Source organism: Stylophora pistillata, chromosome 14, assembly GCF_964205215.1.
Source record: "Stylophora pistillata chromosome 14, jaStyPist1.2, whole genome shotgun sequence".
NCBI classification, from domain to species: Eukaryota; Metazoa; Cnidaria; class Anthozoa; order Scleractinia; family Pocilloporidae; genus Stylophora; species Stylophora pistillata.
Window position 1 is genome coordinate 2,467,035 of NC_142532.1, and position 19,133 is coordinate 2,486,167.

The following is a 19,133-nucleotide window of genomic DNA, read 5'->3' on the forward strand; positions in this document are numbered from 1 at the left end:
TCCTATTTATAGAGATAATATAATTATTCTAGTTTAATTCATAGATGTATAGGGTAACTCAAGCATAATATACCATTGCGTGACTTTTTCGATGGTGGAAACCATTGAAAAACACTTACTGACGCCTTTAGGACTTCAAGCTGAATGGTTTTATGGACGTGGCTAAGGTTTGTTAAAAAAAAAAACAAAAAAATTCGCTCGGCCCACTGGGTTTCCAGAAGAAACGTTTTCTTGACCAAACACATTATCTTCTTTTGTGTGACTATTTGAATAGTTTGACAAGTTTTCCTCTAATTAAAAAAATAATTTACTTTATTGATAAGGCCGCGGAACAGATTTGGCCGCATGCGTGCTGTGCATTCGAGGTTATGTGTAAGATTTGATGGGTTTTTTATGCCATCAGTGCCGGAAATTAAAATCGCTTCTAAACGAGTTCGTATGCTTAGGTTCATTTTACTTTTAATTCATCCCAGTGAGAACGAATCGGATCAAAAACGGTGAATCAATCTTGTTTCTTGCGCTTGACTCTCGTGGTTTGACTGTAGATAACATACCTTTATACAAGCTCGTCTTGCTCTGAGTCATGCAAAACTGCGATATTTCAAATTTTTCTATTTACGTTTTTATTTCCCGTTCATTCTTGGCCCTGAATGTGGGTGTACAATATCTGAATTATAACGATTGCGCGTAGCTATCTGAAAATGTCAAGGTCTAGTGACTGCACTGCCGCACGCAATAGCCATCAATCATTTTTTCGGGGTCTGGCTACAATCCTCTTTGACTTGACATCCTTGAGTAAAATCTAAACGTTTCTATTACAAATGTTTCTCCTTCTAAAGAGAGTGGATAGGAAGGCACAGGGCTGCCGTGCTACTTATTCAAGGCCATCTGAGAAAACCAATGGTCCCGATGAAGCTACTGTTGCCACTGTTTTCTTTTCCCCATCGACGGCAACAGAGTTGTCGTGCAGTTGTGTGTCAGTGACGTTGCACAAAAATATTCTTCCAGGTCCAAGAGTGTTTCGGTGCAACTCTACGCGAGATATTGCGCTAACTATTGCACCGAAGTTCCGGTTGTTGAAAAGTTGTACACTCAGCACACGCAACTTTTAGAAATCGTGTTTTGATCAAACGTAGACATAAAGAGAAAGTTAACTTTGGAAAAGGTATCTTGAGCCTCCTCCAATCCACCCTCCTCCCCTCCCCTAATGTCTTCAGGGGTAATCGTGTTTCCAAAATATTCGCTGCTTTTCACACCTGTTATTAAGCTTTCAGGGCAAGCCCGTCTCCGCCGGAATTACATCGCATTTGTTCTATACCGTTTTCAATCCCATCAGCTGACGCCCTTTTCTATGGAAATTCTTGCAATCATTTATTCTAAGATCAGACTTTCACAGCGTGCAAGGAGCTGAACAGTCTAAACAGAAAACACGGCATGATTCTTATTGTCTCTCATTGTAATCCAATTCTCGTGTCTTTGAACTGATGGACTTCACCACTTCTTGATCTGAACCTGCTCCCAGTTCTTACAATGATCATAATTTTATTTTTTCGGCTGCTTTGTTTGTGCATTGTTTGCGGTTGAAACTTGAGTTTTGATGATCACTTCGGCGCCTAGTATTCCAATCACTCTATCCGATACACTGATAAAGCTCGCCTACACACAAAGCAAAGCTGTTCTGGCAAACATTAGAGATATTCAGTTACTCGCGATAGGTAGGAGGTCAAATATAGCATTATGTTTTAATATATTTCATCACATCCTCACGTGTTGATGAAGAAAATCGATGAAAAGGCTTTATTACACCCTGACGCACGAAGGGCAAATTTCAGTTAAAATTGTTGTAAAAGTAACCCCATAGTCTGAAAAGTTCTATTGCATTCTTTCCCTGATAACGTAGTTTACAGGATGGAGGTTCGTCAAATTTCAATAGCTCAGCGTGGTAGAACATCTTTAACTTGCTTTGTTTACATTGCGTGGTACAAGGCAAAGTTTATCAGCAGTTCATCCCCCGACTCTGTCCGACAGACATGTTATTTCTTTTCTGTCTCTTTTGTCGGCGTCCAGACCTTACGGCTGTGGACAAACTCTAGAAAGGAAAATAAACAAATGGTTCTGAAAAGGCATTATTTTTAGCGTGCGCTTGCCGAGGTGCCAAAACAAACTCAAATGCGAAAATATTATTTCCCTTTCCTATGCTTGCATGTGCCGTGTGCATTAACTACATTCAAAGCTTAACCCAGAAAGAGGTTTACATGCTTTTAAAGGTTAAATGTTTATTGTACATTTGGTAGTAAAGCTTCGATCTCCCTGCTGACCACAATAGTATTAGAAGTCAATAAAGCTCCTTGTGGTTAGAGTATTGAAAGCTTTAAACCACGGTGGTCTACTCTTATAGTCCTTATAGTATATTCTTCAATAGTGCCAGAAGAGGAACTTCGTTTTCCGTCGCATCTGTGCAGATTTTTGGTGCGCAATATCTTTTCTCTGGACCGTGTCTCTTCTTCGGGAGAAAAAGGAAAGGACTGATTAGGGTAAACTCAAACTGTGTAGGTAACAATAGCTTTACCCGTGGCTATTACATATAAGGGTTATTTTTAGCCAAAGCAAGTGAACGATATACAAGTATTTTGTGGTGAAGCGAGATAGCGATCTCTATTTACATCAACAAAGAAAGCGCACACGAATTTCATGAACAATTCGAAAGTTTTAAGATGAAACTAATTACTGGCAAAGAGAAACTTGTCTCTTATGAGTTAGTTAGTATCTGAACGCGAGTAAGTGAAGTGCACGATTATGTTTGCGGTGTATAAATTGCGATATCACCCGCGGGAACGATTTTTTGACTTCCGTAGCTTGTCCAAAAGCTTATTCCCAAATCGTTGGTCGTGTTCTCTCCGGACATATCACTTCGCGCGGTCTGAAGACGCCCATTTCTGGAAGCAATAGTAAGACTTAAAAAAATTTTGTTATTTTCCGGTGAAAGTCAAAACCTGGCTGACATTTGAGTTTGGTTAGGTGTGATCGCGCAAAAACTTTTTTCAAGAGGCCGAAAATATTAATCTTTTCCTGTCATTATATGACATGAAGGTCTCTTTCGCATAAATTATCATACATTCGTTACGCGTGACGTCACACGACTACGATACTGGGGTAAGGAAAAATGGCTTCTCCCAGCGAGAACTGTCATCGTAAGATGAATAGAATGAAGAACGAGTTGTAAAAAAAGGCTATGAATACGCCAGAACGGTGGTCCACTGCCTCTTCGGACAGTGATTTATCCTCGATATTCGGCTCAGGTAAAAGTTTTCTAGAGTTTTCGGAAACGCCGGTCTTTTAGGAGTATATTTGTTTTGAGTAGTGGATCACGCGGAGCGTAAATTTTAGATTCAACTTTTCAAGGTGATGTTTTATCCGTTGTGTTTCTCCCACTCTTTTATCGGATTGTTCGTATTTTAACCAGAAGGCAGATGGGAAGGACTGAGAGCTAGAGACGTTCTAGACCTGTTACAACAAAGAATTGCAATTTTTTACGGTAAGAAACAATAAGATTGGACACGTAGTTCTCGCTCGTTGTGAATTCGTTTGAAATGTCTCCTTGACATCATTGAATTTCAACGGTACTATATTGTAAAATACCGGATAACGCTCGCCGTTTCTTTGTTTTCATTGATTATCCTTTGGTATGTTTGAATTATACAAGCAATAAACCATTACTTCGCAAATCGCGCCAGGCAAATAAATGTGCAATGGAAAGCGTCTTATAACTATGGTGATGTTTTAATAAATTTGTGCGCGACCACAATCTTTAATGATTTGTGATAACTAATTTGTATGCGGCTTTTGTGATTCGTTGATACCTTGCCTCCAAGGAAAGTGCTGTCAAAAAATTCTGCTTGATGTCGTAAATTATGGCAAATTTTGTTTTTTCTCAGGTGGTCGTGATCGACGAGGAGGACCCATTATAACATTTCCGGCGCGATCTAGGGCAGCAGAAATCGAACGCCGTTCTTTGGCTCGAGTTCTCGCATATCTCGCTAGTTTACCGAGGTGGGTTATTCTTTAGAGATACATTAATAAGTTTTCTTTTCTTTCGCTGTTTTGTCTTAGTTGTTGTTTGAGAGGTCGCCGTTAAATGTTCAAAACCAATCAGGCTGCATAATGGAAGGACAGTGTTCGTTGTTTTTATGCACCACTTTAGCCGATCGCAGCATTGTTGATTTTAGACGGAAAACTCGTCAGTTGATTTTGCATGTCATTTTGAAGAGCATTCGAGTCGATTATAATGTTGAGAGATAGGAGACTTCGATAAGAAAAGTGGTTACTTAAATGGTTGTTTTTATTGTGTAAAAATCGCAGTTCAAAGATGCGTAGGCAAATCTGTCACGCGCACCACTGGTCAACGCATCTGTCCTAGGCAGACACAGAACACACTCGGTGAAATTAAGCGATCCACTTGAAGATTATGCTATTAAACTATGAAAATTTTCTCTAACGCTGTCGTTATTTCATGTAGGATCTGGTTTTACAAGCGAGGTAATGCTAATAGCTTAAATCCTTTGTAGAGTTGTCACAAAATTTTTGTTTGAACTGTCGATTTTACTTCGAGGCAGAGAGACCTTATTTTCGTCAGTACATTTTTCAGATATCGGAAACCTTGTATCATCCTATGTGCAGATTGTCGATGAATCAAAGAAGATTCTGTAATTGCACAGTTTTTTCGAGAATCAACGGAAGAAAGTGCTCTATAAATTTCATACCTTGACAGCGAGATTGTGCATTGTCAGTAGAGATCGGAATAACTGTTTACCTTTCAAGACTTTGTTGTTTTTATGAGCGTTTACAACTGAATGGAGCTCAAGGAAAAATGCGATTATTGAATAGTTTTGTTTTGTTTTCTGTCTGCAAGTGGTTTTAGTAGGTATATCTTACTCTTTGGAAATTTCTATCATTAAATAATTAACGAGATTTTTTTCGACCAATTCACGCAATCAGTCATTTTGTCTCAAATTTGAATATAAGTTTTTTGTCGTCCGGAATGAACATTTAGCTCTGATACTTTAGCGAAAGTGAACTAGCAATCGTCTTATGTCTGCTTTTATCTTTATTGCATAAACTCTACATTCGCTATTGTTTTCACTACAAAACATGTGATAGCCAGTATTTTGTGAATTGTAATTACTATAATTTTATTGTTGCCTAAAAACATTTCTGAAACTACATCGTCATTGGGTCAAATCACAAAAAAATCATTTATTTAATAAATTTATTTTTCTCAAGGTTAGTGTCTCCTATCACGAAGAACTTTCTCAGCAAACGTATGATTTATTGCATTAATTATTTATTATTGAAAAATCTTTTTCACACGTACAAACAACTATAGTAAGAAATTGTTCTGAGGGTAAAGTGTTTTTGATAAACAGTTATGGGTAAAACTGTGAGTTTTATGGCCAACGAGGAATTTTGAACATTAGTCACGGACAGTAATAGGGATTCAAAGTTTCATCGGTTTTGAATGTAAGTAAGCAGTATTTTTGACAGTATATCAAAATTTGCATTCAGAACATTTTCCTAAAATGCACCTGTTAAGTTTAAGACATTTGTTCAGTCAAAATGATAGAAAAGCTTTATTTTTGTTGCTTTAAAAGTGTTTTGTCAGACAGAAACGATCATGTAGGTATAATGCTGGCACTGTAGGTCTTCTGGGGTATCTTTATAACTTGCTGATGAGCAAATTGTGAAAGAATTTGGCATTTTGAAGGCCCCATACTGTTGCATACATCACCCAGAGATTAAAAATCTGTGGGATATTACTAAAACCAACAGACAATAGTTGTTTCATTCAAACTTTTTTCAAAAACAAAATGTGACTTTAAGTAAAATAGATTTTTATAGATTGTATATTTTATCACAATGAGGGAGGAATGTCACAGAAAATTTCGTGCAATTTGTGTGATTTACCTGTGTCTGTTCTTCATAGAACAGTGCCTAGAACTCATTTTAAAGGTGCTTTCGGAAGATAATGTCTAAGCAAGACTTTTTACTTTTGATGTTAAACATATTTTGAAAAAAACTAAGAAAAAAGGTCATTCTAGACAAGGATTTGTTGAAAAATATCTTACAGTGTGTGGTCCCTTTCTTCATTGGAGATTTACCAGGCTGTAAAGTATGTGTCCACATGTCAACAGCATGTAATTGGATTACAACACCTCTTGTGGCTGAAATCACCAAGATAGAATTCAAAACTTTTTTTCAAGAGAGTGGGGAAGAGTTCTTTACATATTTCCCACAATTTTAAAGTTCTTTCAAGTGTAGAATTTGAGTGAAACATGCCTGAAGAATATTGTGTTGACAGATTTGTAAAAATGTCTGTAAATCTCATATATTGTTATTCATTCAAAAGTACTACTTCCTAGAATTCTTTGCATTCATTAAAATTAGAGAGTTCTATATTATCACAGTGATCCTGAAATTCTCTGAATTCTAAACTAAGAAGAATACAGCTGTACATAGGTTTTGTTGACAGAGAAGATTTAAGGTGTTCTCTAGAGTTGAAATTTAAGATAACGTTTCATTGAATTTTTTTTCAGTAGATCATTAGTAAGAAAGAATCCTCAGTGAACTTGTACTGGACATTCCTCTGATTTGTACAGTTTGATAAAATACAGTAAGACAAACTTACTTGTGCTACATACAAAAATTGTGTATGCTTGAAAGCTATGACTGTTTGGTGGCCATGGCAAGTAGAAAAAATTTTGACAAGAAGAAAAAATTTTGGAACCAAAAACTTTAGTGGTAGTCATCAACATGCCTATGGAGACCCTAGTTTGATGCTAACTTACTTTGCAGTCGCGTGTTATTGCATAGTTTTATTATCTGAAGTTGGAATGAGAGAGACATTAGTGCACACCAGAATTATCATGCTCCATCATTTTCTTTCATCAATAGTGTGTCTGCTTTTTTGACTATTAAGCCTTAGATATCACAAGAGCCTCCATAGGCAGCTTCAATTTTGGTTTTAGTGATCATTCCACAATTTTTACCAAACAATGATTTGAATGGAGTTGGGCTTGGAGCTCTGCATCACTGTTAGTTAGTCAGAAGGAGAAAAAAGCTAGGCAATATGATGAAACATGCAGTTATGTAATGATTTACATACTTCACAATGACGTAGGTGACAATGCTGCATACCTTTCCTTTATAAGCTAGGGAAGTTCTAACTATATTACTCAATTGAACACATACTTTAAGATTAAATGCTGTAGATGATGGAGGATTAGTGTGTTATAATCTCTAAAGGTCAGGATAGAGGTCACAGAATGACATATCACAGTGGGGGAGAGTTACCTGGGGGAGGGGGTGGTGAGTTACAGGGGAGGGGGGTGGTGGGGGTGAGTTACAGGGGGAGGGGGTGGTGGGGGTGAGTTACAGGGGGGAGGGGGTGAGAAAAGGAGAAATGATGATATAATTGTAGGGAAATCTTTGTTTAAAGGCCCATTTTCATCCGAGATCCTTTGCAGTTGTTTTTTTTTGTTTTAGAATAGCGCTATTGTTAAATGGCGAACTCTGATAGTCATTCACAAACACTATTAAAAAGAAAAACAAAGATTTGGTGAAGAACACAGTAAACAAATTTGCAGCTAAATATTTGAGACTGAAAAATCATAAATCGAGTCTGTGTATAAAACTTGTACAAAGCTTACTTGATGTTGAATTCGAAGGAAATTGTTCGGCTTCAACACTAAAGAAAATATAAACAAATAACCAATATTGGCCAAAACTGATTTACTTTACGCATTTCAATTATAGAATAATGACTTGTACAAATGAGATCGCTTACATACATATCTCAGGATCTCAAGTAAAAATCAGTCAAATAATTATTCTCACCTCGAAAAAATCTCCCCGGAGTCTCTAGTTCCATCGTAAGAACAATGCAATAACATTTCTGCAAAAGCACTGTCTGTAGTGTTACCGAAACCCATTGTTGTTTTTCTTGCCCTCCATAAATCATACACAGACTCTCGAAGTCAAATAACCTTTGCCGAGCCGGGCAGACCCCGCCTTCCTCTATACCGCTTCTTTGGCGGCATCAACTTTTCAAATGACGTTTTTCACCGTCATACATGTAAGAATTAAAAACTATTTACTGATATGGATACTACGATAGTTTGTTGTTTGCACATGATTCAAGATGGAACTTTGAAAGCCCTAATTAGTAAGATAGAAGAAGATATCAAAGCGATTCCGCAACTTCGAAGAAAAATAGTGTATTTTTCATATATGAAAAATGATCTGGGTGTGCAAGGCATCTCGGTTGAAAATGGGCCTTTAAATGTTACTAGCTTATTAGCATGAACACTTCATTTTCCTATAGAGCAACAAAAAATGTGTGTGGTTCAGGGGTGACATTGTAAGCAGAAATTAGATGGAAGTCACTCAGAGGTTAAAGGATCAAATATTAAATACTTTAGTACAAGCCTGTGTATAACAGCACTGTATTTTTCCTTGGATATCCTCATGTAAATTATCATGTCAAGTATAGCTTTTATTGGAAATTAAAATTGCCTATTATTAAACCTCAAACTTAATTGAAATTTTTTTTTTCTTTTTCTGCTAGTGATCATGAAAGGGAGCTTGGTTTCAGCCTTGTGCTGGACATGCGAGGATGCACATGGCCTTCTGTTAAGCCTATGCTAAAAGCTTTACAGGTTTGTTTTACTTGATATCAAATCATAAAAAAATTCTCCCTACTCACTAAAGCTGGTGACACACTTGGTGATTTTATTCATTGATCCTAGTGAATCTGATTGCCAGTGAAAGTTTTGATATCTGACATGAGAGATATACTGGTGATTTTATACACCGATCGCAGTGATCAGTGAAAATTGCAATCACTGCCCCAGGCACGCCTGGTGATTTTTGCTGATCATGCAATTGGCACATTAAATGCCAAGTGTGTCACTGGCCCAAGGTCACGAGTAAGAAATATGGTGTGGTACATTTACATCTAAGTGTAAATCAGGGTATCTTCAATTTTAAGAATTATAGATGTCAAGCACAGACAAACAGCTCCTTTCAAACGGACTGTTAATAATTGGAGTTCTAATGATTTCTCAAAACTGACTGCCAAAACAATCCAGGTTATGATTGAATAGCACTTTTAAATTGAGCTTTTCAATGTCGTGTGAACAATGGAATTGGAGGTACATTTACCTCATTGAATATACAGCCTGTACATGTTGTGCTTTTATCCACATTGTAGATTTCCACAGAAACACTTGCAATGCCATTAATGGCTCTATAGGCCACGTTCCTGAATTGATTCCATTTTGAAATATAGGGCTGAGATATTTTACAAATCATTTCTTCAATCAACTTTTGTCGTCATCTCCTGTGCCTGCTTGAGGATGGGTTTCTTGATCGCTAGCCCTACGGCATTTGTAGGGCATGTCTATGTTTTAAACAATTAGAATAATGATAGACCGGCAGAAGCATGAAATAAAATACATCCTAAGTCTAATTAGAACATAGCTAGCAGAGTCATGCAATCAAATTCATTATATGTGAGCGTGCTCAAAATCCCGATAGTGCACGCTGATAGCATCAGTAAATCCGACTTCGCCAGAATTTTTTTTTCGCGCGAGCAGCCATTGTTAGCACAGGGAAAAATAATATATTTCGCGACAATAATGGATACAAACAGAAACTCGGCCTACTAGTCCGAAAACGAAGACAATGTTTCGACCTTTTCCCTTGGACTAGAGTTCTGAAAAGAGGCAGAAAAAGAGAAAAACAAAGGAAAAGGAGCCTCGGCATCAGCGCCGTCACGATTCGCTTCAACTGATATTGTTGCCCGTTTTTCGCATTGGATTTGATGCACAATTCCACTGGCTATGTTCTAAAACAATTGGTTCATGCTTTCAGCTGTACACTATCGAGTTATGGAGCATGTGGGAAGTTTGGAGAGCACTCAATAAGCTAGAGTTGCCCTCGGCTATCGTCTCGGGCAACTATTACGCTTCTTTCGTGCTCTCCAAACTTCCTGCATGCTCCATAACTCGATAGTGCATGCTAAAGCATGAACCAATTGTTAAGTATTACATTGAGCACTACTTGCTTTCACTGGACTGGATGGTAGCAAATAAAAGTTTTTACCTTTTAGATTGAAATGGGAGTACTTTCTTCAGCCTTTTTCTTATTGTAATAATTGTAATGATTTGTAAGATGTAAATAAAAGTAGTTACGTATACATGAAGTTGGCTAAATGTGCAAATTACAGTGTGCTATGTAAGTAATTTTGCTTGTTATAGCACTGTTCTCCTTTTTAGGTGGTAATTGTCAAGATTTACTGCCTGCAATACCTTTCATTACCCCCTAAAATTGAGTGAAATTCTAGAAAATGCAACAATTGAAATATTGCTCTAATGGTTTGAAAATTTATTGTAACTTATTGTGCTTCAATTAAGGAAGAACACTGCTATAGTCTTGTGTAAATTATGAATTTTCTTTCTACAATGTCAATAAAACCAATGAACTCACCTTCAACAAAGGAGAAGGAAGTATGCATTGAGTTATTGGTCAGTTAATTATTATCATTGGCAATTTGACCACCTATTGGGATTTTATTTGATAAGCTAACAAGAGATATTTTGTTCTTTGGGACTTTAAATTGTATAACTTGATATTTTCGCAAATCTCTTATTCACAGCTGATTAAGTTACACAACTACTGTCTGTCCAAATTTTGCTCAATTGACGAATAGAATTGTATCCTTGAAATGCTAGTGAAAAATTAATTAACTGAAGTTCAGGATTTCCTTTGAATTTGAGAGGAACCTGTCAAAAAATGACCACAGTATTTTTTAAGCCGCTTTGATTAATGTTCGGTAATTATCATGGTAGATTGAATGGCAGTGAGAGATAAATGTACCACAGCTTTTTACTGTTCCATCACCAGAGTTATTTTTGGCCTATGCAAAAGGTACTCTTGGTGTTGACACTTACTGGTGTTTATTTTTCTTGTTCATCTTTCAGGAGTGTTTTATCGCCAAGATTCATACTGTTTACCTACTGAAACCAGACGGATTTTGGGAACGAAGCAGACTGTCATTTGGAAGTTCAAAATTATTATTTGAGGTAAAGTTTTGAAATTCTACTTAATTTTAACATTGTCACTGTTACATAGCTTGGTGGAACTTTGTTCTGTTCACTACATTTAGAGAATGGAAATTGTACAACAAGATACCTTGTGAAACATAAACTCAAGTTGCTAAAATTGATGCCAAGAAATCATAATTATTGTATGTGTATCATTATTTTCTGTAAAGAAGCTCCAATATCAGAGTTGTTTGAAAGATTCAAGACCTATTAAGTAGGTTCCATGTGATTTGATCTACAGACTTCATGTTGTTTATCTATCCCAAGTTTGTAAAGATATAAAGGTTATGTATGTGTAAAAATAATAAATTATTCCTCTACCAAATTTATCTTATTTTGTTTTACCTCATCGGGCATTTTAAAATGTTGTTAGTTATCTCTTAAATCAACACCTTATTACAGTAACAGTATTTTACCTTCTGGTTTCTTGGTATACGTGTATTTGTTGTGCAGTTGTCCCTGGGAGCTCTTTTACTGTTAGCTCAAACATATCACATCTTAACTTGGTAACATGCTTTGGATCATGTGATTTTATGTCACACTGCCTTGTCATTCTGTCACCTCTAGCAATTTAAGTTTGAGAACTGCTCTTCATTGCATGTCCTGATTTCTTTCTTTGATGACCTAATCATGTAAAACAATGGCCTATACATGTTGAAATTTGAAACTTTCATGTCAGACGTATTGTCCCAATTCGTCAGAGTTCAACTGGTCCAATTTGAAATGTTCTGTCACAGAAGTTTGCCTCTGGAAAACTTTTCATAAAGCTATGGTTTTAGAACATAAACACTTTGTTGTTATTGATTGCTTACATATCATTTGATTATGAATTTTTGTGGTTCTTGTAAGATCTGAGGTAATTAAATTTTAGGACTGTCCCCGGCTCTGGGGGATTGCATGACATTTTCCAAATTTTTGTGGTAACAACTTCTCTATTGAAAGCTCTTTATTCATGTGGTTATCATGTTTTTGAGAGGTGAGATTTGCCCTTCTTAGTGTTACAGGCTTTGATTTTCTGCCGATAAAATAAACAAAAATGTGCAACTGTATGAAAAGTCCAGACCAATTCAACAACAAGAATTTATCTACTAATGTGATAACTTGGGAAAGTCTATATTTTTAAGTTGTGATTTGGGGTTGCTGCAACATTTAAAGATTTCTATTTTTACTATAAAGGTAAGTACAATTTGCTCCATGTGAAAATTTATTCCTTTGGATGGTTTTGTTTAGAGCTGTTTTGTCTCTGCAATCTTCTGGAAAGCATTGTGTTTGCTGCAAATGGCAGAGTTACAAGCCAAGAGAACAAGTGGCACTTCATTGTTTGTATGTTTGCCATTGTTTGTTTGGCAATAAAGTTGTTCCTGATTGTGGATTGGGTGTATACAACAATTTTGTTGGCCAAAATAAATAGAACATCTGATTGAGCCATAGAGAAGGATTGCTCTCAAAAGGCAATTAGAATTGATTGAAGCAACTTTGAAATTGAAGTTTGTTTTTAGAATTGCATGGTGGTTGTTCCACAGTGCACATAATATGTGCACTGTGGAACAATATATGTTTCTTTTACAAAGAGTATTTCAATTAAATTCTTTGAAAGCTAGTTTGCTATTTATATGTGTTTATGGAGGTGATGTTTTGTACTGTACATGCTGTAGATATTTTAAACATGCAGAGAAATTACACTAATTTTTTTTACATGTATGTAATTCACATGTATCTAACCATTTTTCCTTTTTTTTTATTGATAGATTAGTTCAGATAGCAATTCTTTTATTGTTTCCAGTAGCAGCTCTTGTGACGTAGTAAACTATATCAGTTACCAGTGAATCAAATTTGTGATAGTGGTTATTCAGTTGCTTTGTGCTAAACACAATTTTAATTTAAAATTTCGAAACTCTTCCAAAAAACGGGTACACAAGAAACAATTGTTGTGTACAAAGCATAAAATCTTACTGGCAAACTATGCTTGCACAGAAATCTCACCTGAGAAAATGTAAATGAAGAAAGTTGAGTATATTTGTTTAAAATCGTGATGATGGTGTCTTGCTTTCAGACCATCTTGTGGCCTTTATTTTGCCAGTGAGAGTAGCATAAACTCTATAAGATTTAAATGTTCTTTTTTTAAATAATTTCTGATTTACGTAATATGTAAATCTTTTTTTTTTTTTATTACTAAGTGTTCTTCATGGGGCAAATGTCAAGTATCCATATTTCACTGAAATCTCTGAAATTCTTCTATGTCTGTCATGGCTTTATTCTCCTAGTTTAATAGTTATTTTTCCTTTCATCTGCTACATAAATTCAAGGCTAGAAGTAAGATATTTCTTTTCAGACCAAGTCTAGACTTACCATATTGTGTCTGATATTTGCTTGTCCTGTGAAGTGTTAAAGGAATGGCCTTAGAATCTGTGTACAAAATAGCCTGTTTTGTAGCTGCATCCAGCCCCTAGCATATACAGAACTTGTTATTTGCATGTAAATGTAGTTTATTATTCTTGTGGAAAAACACATGCCAAGCTAGCAGGTTTATGATTCATTAATTTTGGTTCCCTGAGGTTATTAGATAATGACCTTTCTATTGTAAAATTCTTTATTATGATCAAAACAAAGACGAATGGACTTAAATTTGGTTTATGTAGATGAGATTTAAAGGCAGGAAGTCACATTTAATGAATCAGACGGCTGTCAAAAACCATCTTTTGGGAGTTTGATTCGATGATCGTCTTTTGGTGTGGAACTATTGATTTATCAATCCTACCACTGTAACTAAGTACTTTATTTCTGGGGCAAATCGGGCAGAAATTTAGTCACTATAAAGTTATCTATTATTTGGCATACGTAAACATATGTAGTCGAAGTCTTCAAGGCACCCAAGATTGTATAATCTGTTCTTCAGGTTAGTGAAGCATGACTGATATACAAATAGTAAACAGGGTTATATTTTATCACTCCTTTACAATCATTCTCTGATTTAGCAATCAAATGCTTTGTTTACTCAGAGTTTCATTTTTATTTTTATTTTTTACATTCAAATGAACTTTTTCCAGTTGCTGTATGTTTAAGCCATGTTCTTTTGTTTGTAAATATTTTGCTTTTTCCTTTGTTCATGGTGGCCAAATGTTGTGTTTTTCAAACTGTGTTTGCGCTTGTCAGTTCTATTGCCATTAGATTTTGTTACAACTTGCAGTCATTTGATGTTTTAGCTAAAATCATACACAAGTTTTGTACTTGATGGAGTGTTCTGTTGCATTGTTGTGTCACAAATACAAGTTGTAGAACAATTTATGTTTAACTTTGAACTGGTGTGAGGTATGACATTTGCCCCAGGGCAAGACAGTGCATTTCAACGACCTGGGAGACTTGTTTTATTTCTTTGAGATGTTCAACACATTAAATATCCAAAAGCCATTGCATTTTAATCACAGGTTCATGTTATGTTTAATATTATGATATTTTTTTTTTTTTATCATAAGGCTCATTCAAAAGTTGCCTGGATTTTCTAATGTAAAGAAAATTTCCAAATTCAATGGCTTATCATTAATTTGTCTACAAGATTTTGCTTTGAAAATGGTTTTCTTTTTTTGTGAATGTTTTATTAGCACTCAGGCATTCAATGCTGAAATACTTATTTTTTTGTGTGGTAAATGTTTAATACATATTATGCACAATTCTGTGTTTGTGAGAGTTTCTTAAAGTAAGTATATTTTGAGCTATTCATTACAAAAATAAGTTATATCTTTATGGGTCCATGGCTGTAAAGATCAGTAAAATTCCAATTATGATAATTGTTGCTTTGTGGCACAATAGATATTTTCCACCAGCTGGTTTGTGAACAGCACTTTCCAATCTGACAATCTTTTTAATGTTCAAGCTTTTAAATGAGGCGATTTAAAAAATTTTTCAATTATGATTTCAGCTAATTCATTTTCTAAATACACAGGTTGAAATTTATTAGACTAGTATTTGTATTGACAATTGCAGTGTATACCAGTTGGTAGAAACTGTATGAACATGTTCCGTATTCTAATTAAATAAATTTTTCACTCTAAAATAATTTTTATTTTCAAGTTATTCATAACAGTGATGATGTCTTGTAGGTTCAAAATTTATTCCTTGGTACTTGGACTTATAATTTGTAATTTTACATGTAATAAGAATTGATTATGAAATATAGTGCAGTCCTGAACAATGCCAGATAATTTATTTTTGTTATCATGTTCCACTCAAAAGGTACAATTTTTTGTCATCTTAAGGCTAAAATGATCTTTCTGACACACTTACATGACTTTGTTGATAATTTCATTGAGTTTGAACAAGTTTGTTTGTCACCCATACATATACATTTGCAGTAAATCTAGACATGATAAGGGAAATTTCACACGTAACAATTAATCAATGTACGACTATTATCTAGAAGGCAGGGGTTCAAAATCCTGCCAAACCCTGAATTTTTCGGGCTTCTTTTCAGGAACAGATCCACCTGTGTGGATCAAATTTTTGCTTGTTTAGCTACAAGTTCGTAAAAAATGTATGGTCCAGGCCTACATTTAAGTGTTGAAGTTGTGGTGCCTTTTTTTTGTCCTAAAATATGAATTAACTTATCTGAAATAAATGCAAATTTGTCATGTTGCTCGTACTTTGCTGTACCAACAGAGCCTAGACAGGATTGCACACTCACCTTGTGCTAAATTCAGTATAGTACAAGTATAGGCTTGTATAGGCCTGTATTTTTTCAGGCCTTATTTTCACTACTGCTCAAGTACTGTTTATTACTGAGAAGATTGCTTTGATATTCATTTAAATTTAGTTTAATGAATAATGCGCACTACGTTATTTCCAGATCGAAGTTATAATGATTTAAAAGGCAGTTGTATTTGTATTTTCTTTTTCAAATTTTTTTTTCTATCATTTGGTGGAACCTACAGTTGTAGTTATGGATATTTCCTTCTAATCCTTTAACCCCTAAAACTGATTAGCATCTAATTTCTTCTTACATTACCACACTTCAATCAACCATTATAGTTGTGAGAATAAAGGAATTGATCCCCAAACAAAGGGGCTCTTGATTATGAAACAAATTCTCCTTGTCAGTGCCTTAGGAAAGGTGTATTTTATTTTATTTTTATTTTATTTAGCTTCGCCAATCGGCAGTGACACCGCAACAGCTTGTGCCGATTACTGCGGGCCCAATAAACCCACCCATCCCACCCCAGGGGAGGACATCCATCACACAGTAATCTCGTGTGTGGGAAATTAACGTCTCCTACCCCAACCCTGCAGGAGACGGGACCTCCATTTATTCGTCCCTATCCGAGAAGACTAAAATATCTAACCATTTCTTGATGTTATAGAAAGGCGGCAAATTCTTCTCAATTATTTTAAGACCTTGAGTGTTGGTCCGGCCGGGGCTCGAACTCTCGACCTCCTGCACAACAGTCCAGTGCTCTATCCATTGAGCTAACCGTAGAGAACGCTACAGAGAATATGCATTCTGATGTTAGAATATCAAGGGTTTAATGGGTCCCATATTTGTCTCCACTCTATATTGTTTACTGTTAGTAATGATTTTTAAAATGTAGCATGGGCTTTAGATCTTATAAATCAATTTAGTGTAACTGATTTGTACAGTTTAAATGTCTGTTCAAACTCAGTATTTTCCTCTTGACTTGATGCAAGGATAGGAGAAATTTGAATACTTTAATTACTTTCTTCATCAAGTCTACATTTATGTCGAACTCTTTTGAGTAAGTCATTATCGCAGGAGTTGATTGCTTGTTAAATTCTTCCAATTGGAGTTTAACATTTTTTCTTGGTTTGAAGCAATAACTCCCTGTAGACACAAACAGAAATGGTTGAAGTGTGGGTTTCAGTAAGAGGTAGTAATTTTCTTTAGGGAGGGGGTAAAATTAATGTGTAGGTTTTTTTTTTTTTTTTTAAGTATGTTCTCAAAATAGTATGGTGTTATTTATTTGAAGCACCTGCTGAAAAAGTGTAGAAATTAACTTTTACTGATAGTTTGTACAGTTCCATTGGCATGGTTGCTATTTTCTTTATTTAAACTTGTCCCAATTTCACTGAAAGTAAAAAGAACAATGATAATAAAAAAAGTTTCCCCCATGACAGCAGTAGTCCTGAAGTTAATTTTCGAAAAGTGTCTTTAGGCTTTCCCAGCATGTGTCTCAACATTTTGGTTATTGTTTTGACCCACTAGCCACTAAATATTACAAACAATTGATTGCTCAGCAGGGTTTCTGCTGGCTGTGCACATTTTATAGAATAATTGATCAGTACAGATTTCTCCACTTTCTCTTTTTAACCTCATATGCATATTTATAAGGAGCAACCTTTGCAGGTGATGTTGGTTAAATGAACAAACATCACTTTGGATGAGTTTGATGTGCACCAAAGATTATTGTGTTCATTTGATTTTATAGTGATGACCTTCTCAAGACATGTGGTGTTGTGTTATGTGTATCATATGATCTTTCTTCATATTAGATCATCCACCAGTTAAGCTCAATACATTTTGTATCTTCTCATGTTTCTCTCAACATTGTAAGAAATACGGTATTGTACAGACCTTTATTTATTTTTTGAGATGTAATGTTTTATTTTTGCTGCTTTGTGCATAATCAGATGAGTCATGTGTGTTGCTTCACCTTCAACATTAATGTTGAAACTTACTAGATATAATCTTTAATCCTCTTACAGTGGTGACATTTTTAGCATGAAAAGAAGTTATTTTTTTCTAAGTGGGCGTTTTTGTAATATCCACATCATGTAAGTAATATTTGAAGAGGTATTTTGTTCATGTTATCTGCATCTGAGAGCAAAACTCTGAATTTCACAATAGGTAGAGAGATTGAGATTTTTCTGCTTGGTGAAGAATTTTAAATCTTGGTTTCAGCATAGTGAGAATGACAGATTAGTTATAATAGTAACTGTAGTCTGTTTATATTTTATTGCATGACAGCAAAATACATGGCTTGTACCATTTGATTGTTGGTATCACTAAGCCACAGATCAAGTTCATGTTACTTTCAATTTTGGTTCAATTCTATGCTTAGTTTAAATTTTGTATTTTATTGTTACAAATTCATTTTCACACATTATCACTCTTGAAATCAAAGTACATGTATAATGAAAATTGAACATAAGCTGTTACTTATACTCTACCATGAAATGTCTGTGTATGGTGAGCAACTCATGTTGATATATTCTGTAAAGTAGAGTTTATATGTACAAGTCTGTGAGTTAGAAAATATTTGATCTTGAACTAATACTTATTAGTATAATTTCAGAGCTGAGCAAAGAGTTTCCAGCGATCTGATTGGTCGAGTGGTTCCTTATATGACGCTATATAAACTGCTCCCCGCGGTTTATATAAAATGTTAAAATAAAATGTTAATAAATGTTACTAAAATGTTATGATTTTAGAAATTTCTCTGTTGTTCAGCTCTGAAATTATACTAAAACAATTATTCACCTCAGGTTCGGTGAATATTGTCAAATAATCCCCTCGACTCTGTCTCAGGGATTATTTGACGATATTCACCTCACCTTCGGCAAATAATTGTTAAATATAATTAATAATGGTAATGGAATGAGTGGAGTCCAATTTGGTCTGTTGTTGTACTAGCGATAATCAAAATTGGATGATCACAAAGCAGGAGTCTGATTGGTTAGTCACTAGTATGATTACAGACAGAATCGGATGACGTGAATTCCTGTTACCAATTAACCAAAACTATGACAAAATTTAAACAGTTAACCAGGACTTCACACTAACTTTTCAACTTACTAGCCAAGCGGCCAGTGACAACTTAGATGTTACAACAATTTTAGTTTCTTTACTAGCCAAACTGGCAAGTGGAAATCGAAAACCACTGGCCAAAACTGAATTTCTACTAGTGAATGTGGCTATTTGGCTACTGTTAGTGTCAAGCCTTGGTTAACTCTGCAAAATGCGTGATA

General features: G+C 35.3%; 2 protein-coding genes across 35 annotated transcripts in view; one reads left to right on the forward strand and one right to left on the reverse strand.

The window, feature by feature from the left end:
* The window catches only part of LOC111323368 (kalirin), a 111,783-nt gene that overhangs the window by 8,999 nt on the left and 83,651 nt on the right, over positions 1–19,133 (forward strand). For 6 of the 18 annotated variants that reach the window (XM_088745841.1, XM_088745842.1, XM_088745843.1 and 3 more), the window contains exons 1-5: positions 3,108–3,299; positions 3,464–3,535; positions 3,936–4,050; positions 8,621–8,711; positions 11,037–11,138. In XM_088745841.1, coding sequence (XP_088601967.1) covers positions 3,233–3,299; positions 3,464–3,535; positions 3,936–4,050; positions 8,621–8,711; positions 11,037–11,138 — 447 coding nt within the window. In that variant the 5' untranslated portion in view covers positions 3,108–3,232. Of the gene's footprint in view, positions 1–3,078; positions 3,300–3,463; positions 3,536–3,935; positions 4,051–8,620; positions 8,712–11,036; positions 11,139–19,133 lie in introns of those variants that run through there. The other 12 variants (XM_088745836.1, XM_088745844.1, XM_088745838.1 and 9 more) reach the window with 7 other exon arrangements.
* On the reverse strand, positions 1,717–14,052 carry LOC148716101 (uncharacterized). Of its 17 annotated transcripts, none has more exons than XR_015995588.1 (5): positions 13,509–14,052; positions 11,576–11,783; positions 9,217–9,454; positions 6,123–6,218; positions 1,717–2,936 (listed from the first exon to the last, which is right to left on the reverse strand). XR_015995588.1 is itself a non-coding variant. In XM_088745856.1 (4 exons), the coding sequence occupies exons 2-4, from the start codon at positions 11,710–11,712 to the stop codon at positions 2,034–2,036; spliced, it is 303 nt and encodes a 100-aa protein (XP_088601982.1). In that variant the 5' UTR covers positions 11,713–11,783; positions 13,509–14,052; the 3' UTR covers positions 1,717–2,033. The 17 variants fall into 17 exon arrangements, 6 of the variants coding, with proteins under 6 accessions (XP_088601982.1, XP_088601983.1, XP_088601986.1 ...); XR_015995587.1 differs by lacking the exons at positions 9,217–9,454; positions 11,576–11,783; positions 13,509–14,052 and adding exons at positions 7,704–7,741; positions 7,891–9,185 and having other exon boundaries at positions 1,717–2,089; positions 2,827–2,936; XR_015995596.1 differs by lacking the exon at positions 9,217–9,454 and having other exon boundaries at positions 1,717–2,089.